Raw genomic sequence first — 8,777 nt, 5'->3', positions numbered from 1 at the left:
ACAAGGTTCCAACTGGAATGAAGACTTCGTGTCGAAAAATATGACTGTCTTCTCAGAGAACTGGGTTGATATAAGTGGGCAGTATATAAATTGGATAACTAAAATTGGGGGAGATAAAGGCATAAAGTGGTTGGCTTACAAACTTTCCTAGATAGGGAAAAGAATTCACAGGATTATAGAGTTAAGGTATAGGTGTTAATTTCAATTGTGAAGCTAAGAATTATATACAGGTGCCAGGTTGGCAAGGGGTGGATTGAGTTAGTTAATTATGCCCATAATCACATGTGGGGCTAATTGAAAATGACTAAATTTCTAAAGACAAGAATCCAAATGTTTGTTTCAGATTCAAAACCTGGTTCCTAGCAAAGGGGGCTCCAGGGAGGAACAAGAGGAGAATGAAGGAGAAGAAGAACACTAGGCAAGAACCAAAGGTTAGTCTTCAGGGTATTCAGTTTCTCTCTCTAAAGAAAGCATGGTAACAGAAATGCATCTAATCGGTTAACCTCCTCTCATCCATCAGTTCTTCCTCCAGTGGACATCCAATTGGTGATGCTGCCATGACCCAGGTCAGCATTAGTGATGTTCTTGGTCACCTTTCTTCCTGCAGGATCCATTTGCAATGATTGGAGTGTCCCTGAACAAAGTCAAGGTGAGCCAAGAGAAAGATCAAGTACAGGAAATAGGAAATTTACTCTTTCTTTTTAGAGTAAGATATTAGAAAGTTTCTCTCCCGGTCACAAAGATTATTGTCGACATTGTCAGGTGCTGTTGTCTGGGTTCCTGCTGAGTGACCTTTTGGACAACAGAACCAAACACTGACCCGTCCTGCACCACACTCACAGTTGTTATGTTGGAAACCATGGTAGCAGCCACTGTGTCCATCCATCTTGTGGAAGGCCTTCCTCTTTTTAGCTGCCCTTCGACTTTACCGAGTATGATGCCCTTCTCCAGAGACTGGTCTCTCTTGATTGCAGCTAGTGATACATCAAAAAGCTTCCCCCAGTGACCGTAGCAAGAGCTTATTTAGAGCACAAGTTACCTGATCAAGAACATCTGAAAACTGTCGAAGTTTGCTGAGCTCCACCAAATTCAGCCAGGTCATGTCCAGGATCCATTTAGAGGGTTTAGTAGGACAGGCTTTAAGGTCCAACGAGGCACCACCTTTAAAATTAGACACATGAATAATCGCAATCGTCTTGTTACTGAAAAGCCATCCATTTAATATATCTTCACTATAATTACTTTACTGTCCTTGACACTTGAGTACAGAAATATAAATTACAATTAGGCTTTAAAAAGAAAATAGCTGCTTTGGGAATGAAAACTCATATAATAATTGGTAATACGGCTATTTGCCACCCATTTGCCAGTCTGTCATATGGGTTGCTACACTGCTGGAGGCTATGGGACTAGTATTTCAAATACCAACCGGGTCTCCAATGGGAGGCTTGCTTCACCAGTTTTCAGACTATCAGTCTAGGAAGACAGGCCTGGCAATCTACTTCCAAAAATTAGGCAGTAAAATCACAACAGAGTATCCAATGCAGTAAACAGCATGGGGGGGTGGCCATAAATGACCCCCTCTGTCTTCCCTGTTGCCATGAGGCAGAAATCCAACATGCCTCCATCTTCCATCTTTCTTTACTGTACTCTGACATCAACCATTCCCCCATGGCACTCTACGTCTCTGCTGGGTGTGAGAATTCCTTGCAACAGCCATACGGAACTCACAGACAATGATGTGGATTATTAGAGAAGCTAATAGATTATGAAAAGTCCATATCAGGAAACATTACAGACACAGTCATTGATGTACAACAGCACCTCTCTTCCGCCAGTAGCTAATCTCCCTCCAGGCCTCAGCCTCTCAGTCATGTGGTCCCATGGCCTTTCTTTCCATGGATCAGGAAGCCAGCCTGCTGTTCTGATTCACAGTCACATTCATAGTGTCAGTGGGACTCCCCTATCCTATTTCATGGTCTCCCTGCCTCAGCCTCTGGTCTCAGCTTGTTTGCTTTGCTCCCATAGTCTCTATCCCGAGCCTCCCACCTCTGGTCTCGGCCCTGCCACTTCAGACATATCTGGAATGTGTTCCACTTCCAGTGGTCTTGGAATTTCTCTCTTGGCTCCTGCTTCAAAGATGCTTCATATTTATAAGCAGTGGGGGGGGGGGGAATTGACTAAAACTGAGCAACCCCCTCTATTAGTGTTACACATACCCTATCTGCATAGACACACCCAGTCACTTCCCTCACGCACTCCCTTGCTGGCTGCCATTGTTTCTACTTGGACTGTTAGCGACCTTATAGGACAGCATAGGACTGCTCTTACGAGTTTCAGAAAATCGTTGTGGGCAAAGAAAGATCTGTCTTTCTCCTGAGGAGCAGTTAGTGACTTCGAACTGCTGACCTTGTGGTTTGCAGCCCAACTCATAACCTATTACATGCTAGGGCTCCCAGAGACAGGAAGACAAGGGCCACATGCAGAATGAAAGGCTTCAGCCTGGCTGGCCCAGTGCTCTGGTAGTGACATATAGCTTGTTTATAAAGCACATGGACCAAGGTCTAGGACATAACAAAGTATCTATTGTCAGTATTAATGACTACCCAGTGCTGATGTCAGATCTTAGGTAAACACGGAGAATACTAGAAAGATATTTACTGGTGTTTTATAGATTATGTCAAGGCATAACAAATGGTGGATCACATTGTGAAGGAAAAAAAGAGAATTACAGAATTCTTCATTTTGCTCATGGGCTACCTGTACAAGAACCAAGGTCAAGACCTGTACAGGAATCAATTATAGAAGAAGGGTTGCAAGGTGATATGATGGAGGAAGCTGGGGTTGGAGACTTTGAAGTAGAAGCAAGTCCTCACAATGCTCCATGGGTGGAGGTCAGCAGATTTGGGGACCAAAATCAAGACCTATATAGGGATCAATTCCAACAGAACAAGAAAAGACTGCGTGGTTTAAAATCAGGAAAGGTGTGCAACGGAGTTGTATCCTTTCACCATAGTTATTTCATCTCTATGCCGAGCAAATATTCGGAGAAGGAAAACAAGGCAGCAGGTTTGACGGAAGGCTTACTAACAACCTGCAACATACAAATGACCTAAGCTTGAAAGTGAAGAGGACTTGAAGCACCAAGTTCTTCGATGAAATTCAAGGAATGCTGCCTTCCTTATGAATTGCAACTCAACACACAAGAAAACAAAATGCCTCGTGACCAACAGACAGCATCAAGACAAACAGAGAAAAGACTGAAGTTGTCAAAGATTCATTTTCCTTTTTCTCACCACACACTTGGGACATGTTTTCAGAAGAGACTAGATTCTGGAAAAGGATATCATGTTCAGTGTGTTAGTAGGACCAAGTGTGCGTCAATGATTCTGTTCTATAAGTCAATACTTAGTTACAGCCATGTGGAACCCACCCCAAGGACTCTGTGCATGTAATTTATTTTTGGTCAATCCAAGAACAGCAAACACTTCCATTTGGTACTAAAGCCTCTTGTTCACTGGTGATTTACCAAGTAACTCCTATGACTTGCACTCTACCATAAAATAAACAGACCTTCAAAATGCCATTGTTTCCCACGTCGGAAAAAAAATGGTTGACCAATCATATTTTATTTTTAAGTATAAGAGTTAATAAATCTTCTACAAGATAAAATGCACTATTTAATAACATCCTTAATGGGTTTCAAGAAAAAAGTCTCTGGGTATTATCTGTAAATCATATCCAATCCATTTGACCATCTCTAAAATCTAAAATTTTTCAGACAGAGCAAGTAATGAACAGGTAATAATACTCAAGATATTTACTGGATCAATCTCTACTTTATCCAGGTACTAGGCACACTGTTAAATTGTTATCTTTGGCCAGGTCCATTTAGCTTATTTCCAACAAAGGTAGTGTGATCTTGAAGTCATTTCAATAGAAATATGAGCTCATATTATCAAAACTGATTGCTTCAAGACCAGGGAACAGTTAAGATCCTAAAGACAATGCCATCGTGTTGAATAAATGCTGCACCAATTTCCATGGCAACTGTCCACTTTTCCCACAAACTGGAAAGAGAGAGGCACTAACCAGAATATTAGGGAAAGAGTGTTAATTTAAAGAAAAGGGAGTTATTTGCAGGCCAAAGCATTAGTCATTATTTAGTAGAGGGTAACGATGTCATAGGTCATAGGCTAGGAGTCCTAGTGGGCCAGTGGTTATGAGTTGAGCTGCTAATTGCAAGGTCAGCAGTTTGAAACCACCAGCCATTTCTCAGAAAGACAGGGCTTTCTACTCCTGTAAAGAGTCACAGTCTAGGAAACCCACAGGGATAGCTCTACCCTGTCCTTCAGGGTTGCTTTGAGTGGGCATCGATTGAATGGCCATGAGTTTGGTTTTATAAGGATGTCATGAGGCAGGGTGGTTCAGTGATAAACTCTTGTCTTCTACCTGGGAGATGCAGGTTTCCTTATGTACATTTGGTCTCTGGCCAGCAGACAGACCTCTTCTGCAACCACCATCATCCATCAGTGGAGGCTGACATATTGCTAAGATAATAAATCGTTTTCTGCAGACCTTCCAAACTAAGATGGGCAAGGAGGAAGATCTGATGATTTACCTCCAAATGTAGCCAATGAAACCTTACAGATCTCAGTGGTCCAATCCACTACATATCAAATCTCAGGGAAGTCACAGAGCTGGCTAGCACTTTGTTCCATTGTGTATGGGAGTACCATTTGCTAGAAGCCACTTGAAGGCAGCTAACAACCACAATATGGCCTGTTCCAAAGGGTTCAAAGGGCATAGAGAATATTTTTAATTAGAGATGGGGTAGGGGGACATATTTCTAGATTATATGGCACGAGAGTTAAGGCACTCTTGATGAATACACAGTCAAGGAAATAATCATTGAAAATAAGTTCTCAAGATTACGGATCATTTTGCCATTTCCATCATTATTTGAACTCACTTTGGGGAGGGGGAGTTCGGGCTTTTATCATAATGCTTTGTAAACTGATACATGTGTGTAACAATAGGTTTGTTTGGATTTTTGATTTGGGGGTTTGTTTGTTTTTCCAAATTGTACCATACAAACCCTATGGCTGTGGCCCCACATTGAACCACTCACATCTTACCGCGAGCCAGTTAAAAGGCCAGTTCCCAAATGCTATTGCTATGTCGATATAGGATTTTAAAGTTCAGACAGAAGGACGAAAGGACACTTTCACTACCCTAACTCCCAAAGGCCAATTATTTAACAATTGTGTTCCACAGAGTGTATCAATGAACTCTGTCATTGGCTCTCCCCCAAACTCCAACTTTACTGCCATTCAGTCAGACTCGTAGCGACCCCACAGGACAGAGGAGAACTGCGCATGTGGGTTTCTGAGACTGTAGCTCTTCATAGGAGAAGGAAGCCTGGTCTTCCTCCTGTGGTGGTTTCCAACACCTGTCTTCCAACTTCAAACGGCTGAAGTTTGCAGCCCAAGGTGCTAACCCAGTGTGCCCCGGGGGCTCTTATTCATTTTCAAAAGACCCCCAACACACACAAAAAAGGCCAAATTATACACATTTCAGATTGAAGATATTTTAATAATGACTATCATTTGCTGAGCATAGTCTATACATCAAGATTTATTTTTAAAATGTGTCATTCCCAATGATCACATTATGTGATTCCATTATCTGAGTTTTATACATCAATGAGGAAACTGAAGTTTGTAACTATTAAGTCACCTTCTCGGCACGGTCACTCATCGAGAAAGTGTCGACGTTGGCATTTGCACTCTCATCCCCTTCACTCTAAAGCCCCCTTTTCTAATTGTCCACCAGGCTCGGATACAATTTACGGAAGTTCAACCAGAACTGGACATTGTGGTCAGGTTTATTTCCACAGGAAATGCACCTCGTTTCTGCATTAAGGATGCCAGATACTACTTTTCCTTAAAAAACAAAACTCCATCAGCTGAAGCTCAGAGCCCAGAGTCTGAGGCCAGAACCCAGTGACACGTTCCTGGCTCCTGAGGCTGGGTTCCCCCAGCTCACCCATTGGCTGTCTGGTCCCACGGAGGACGTGTAGAAAATAAAGCTCAGTAGTCATCGCAGAGCCAGGTGAGAGCCACACAGACAGAGACGGTCCCCAATCAAACACTTCCAAGCTCCATTTAACTGACTGAGCCTTGGCTGCCATTGTTGTCATTGTTGTTAGGTGCTGTGGAGCCAGTTCTGACCCATAGAGACCTAGTGCGCAACAGAAGGAAGCCCACGTGGCTCTGCACCAGCCTCATAACTAGTCTTATGTTTGAGCCTCTTGTTGCAGCCGCTGGGTCCAGTGCATATCATGGAAGCCTTTCTACCCTTTCTCCGGCCTTCTGCTCTACCAAGCTTGATGTCCTTCTCTGAAAACATGTCCATAATACATAAGATAAAATGTTGCCATCCTTGCATCTGAGGAGTTCTCTGGCTCTGTGTGAGTGTGGGCAATGATATAAAAGTACATTCATCTATCTAAAACTAAGAATACGAACCTATCCAGTAAACACATCGCACCCGTTCCCTACTGCCTCCAGAGAGACAGTATTCAAGTTGATTTGAAATTTTACATCCCAGGTGAATGCAAGAAAAATAGATAAGTACTTATTTATAGATAAATAAATACCTACCCTCCTAAATAAATAGATAGCTAGGTAAATGTGCGTGGAGCCTTTAAAGGCTTTGCTTAGATGAGTGCCACAGTAGATCAAACAGATTAAACCATTTTGATCCTCGATCATCTTCAAAATGGGAATATACATTATTTTCTTCTAGGCGTTCAAAAATGTGGTAGTGAATCATTGTTCCGCAACTTTTTGCTGAGATTTACTGTTCCAGTGGAACAGAGAATGGGTCAGGAAGGATTACTTCTATACATGCACTATACATTCTATTTACACCACTCATGAAAGACCCATCACAATGATAACCCTCCTCCATCCCACAGCCCTTTAATTCCTCATTCTTCTCACCATCGTCTTTAATGTAATTACATTCTTTCTCTGTACTTTCTCATTCTTTGACACTTCTGGAGTATTTACCAAAAAAACCCCAAAACTCCCCAAACCCCAAACATCACTGCCATTGAGTTGATTCAAATTGATAGTGACTACATAGGACAAGGTAGAATTGCCCCTGTGAGTTTCCAAAACGATAACTCCTTATGGGAGTAGACAGCCTCATCTTTTTTCCACAGAGCAGCTGGTGGTTTAGAACCATGGTTACCAGCCTAGTGTGTGGCCACTCTACCACTGGGGTTTTAAAGGTGACCACCACAGTCCGTCAGTTGGTGGTACTGCGGCAGCTGGTGTGTTGCTGTGATGCTGGAAGCGATGTCCCTGGCATTTACAATGGGGCTTCAAAGAGGTCCTGGAAAAATGGAATGAAAGATGGTGGAAGTTTTCCACAAATGTTTTGAAGTCCCCTCATGTTGTCTTTCATACTACATTGTCTCTCATGACTTATTACTTTTGTACCCCCACCAAAAAAACTGTGTGTGTGTGTGTGTGTGTGTGTATATACATATATGCATATATGTGTATATGTATACATATATATACATATACATATACATAACTGTGTGTGTGTTTATATATATATATATGCAGATATATATATCTGTGTGCATGCAGGGTGCCTTTTTATTTTGTTCACTGAAACAAGGAGACTTCAAGACTTTTCTTGGAAAAATAAATGAAAAACGTAATGTCGCCCAATTTTACATGTAGAAACTGTTAAGTTGTTACATATTTTGCTGTGTATACTTTCAAGAATAATTTTTTTTAATTTAAAGAAAAATAAAAATTAAATTAAAATAATTTTTAAAAATAAAAATAGAATTCTTCAAGAACTCTCTGATTCTCCATGAGACCTTCCCCAGTGCCTACTCCATGCCTGGGCACATGGTTGCCCCTGAGCTGGTGCCTTCATGGCCACATGGACAGAGTGGAACTGCCCAAGAGGGTTTCCTGGACCACACTATGGATGAAATGGAGCCCGTGGTGCAATGGGAAAGCAGGCCTTTGCTAACCAAAAGGTTAGCAGGTGGAAACCCCCAGTGGCACCTGGGGACCAGCTCCTGCAAACATCACCATCCAGAAAACCCATGGGATGGCTCTACTTAGTCCTACAGGCTTGTTATGAGTTGGAATCCAGTCGACAGTACACAACAACAACAATCTTTAGCAAAGCAGACAGGCAGGTTTCTCTCCCTTGAAGCCCACTGGGCGGGTTTGAACGGGGCCAGCCTTTCAGTTAGAAGTTGAACACCGCACCGACAGTCCTCCCTGCCACCCAGGGTAGACTCTCCATAAGAATTCACTGAATAAAGGAATACATAAACATCTCGCATCCGTGCAACCTTAAACAAAATGCAATTGAATTTAAACAAAAACACTGCAAGGAACTTTCCAAAATCTACTGCTGCAGCTGGCTTATACAATCGTTTCGGTGGTGAGAGTGACCTTTAATCAAGGTGAGAAACTCCTCGTGCTTGACGCGGTTCCTCTGGATGTCGATCTTCAGGGTCAGCAACAAGGTAAAGAGGAATTTGTGCTCTTCGTACAGCCCCCGGGCCGCATACTTATAAACCTCGTAGGTCATGTGCTCAATGATATTAGCAATCCTCTTGCTTGTAATTGGGCTCTTGACAGACCTGCAAGAAAAAACATTTCAAGAGCATTGATTTCACTGCCCTTTTCTACAGTGGACAAAAGCAGGGTCCTTAGCAGAAAACAGGTAAC

The 8,777-nt window shown here is 42.4% G+C and overlaps 1 protein-coding gene across 1 annotated transcript in view; it reads right to left on the bottom strand.

The window, feature by feature from the left end:
- DNAH5 (dynein axonemal heavy chain 5) overlaps positions 1-8,777 on the bottom strand; it is a 290,518-nt gene that overhangs the window by 39,379 nt on the left and 242,362 nt on the right. Inside the window, exons 63-64 of the mRNA XM_013008527.2 lie at positions 8,499-8,689; positions 1,040-1,161 (exon numbers count right to left, since the gene is read on the bottom strand). Coding sequence (XP_012863981.1) covers positions 1,040-1,161; positions 8,499-8,689 — 313 coding nt within the window. The remainder of the gene's footprint in view (positions 1-1,039; positions 1,162-8,498; positions 8,690-8,777) is intronic.

This window comes from Echinops telfairi, unplaced genomic scaffold (genome assembly GCF_000313985.2).
Source record: "Echinops telfairi isolate 266 unplaced genomic scaffold, ASM31398v2 ScPeMD7_7469;HRSCAF=8507_1, whole genome shotgun sequence".
Taxonomy (NCBI): domain Eukaryota; kingdom Metazoa; phylum Chordata; class Mammalia; order Afrosoricida; family Tenrecidae; genus Echinops; species Echinops telfairi.
Note: the sequence above shows the minus strand (reverse complement) of the source record. Positions and strands in the feature narration are given on the sequence as shown.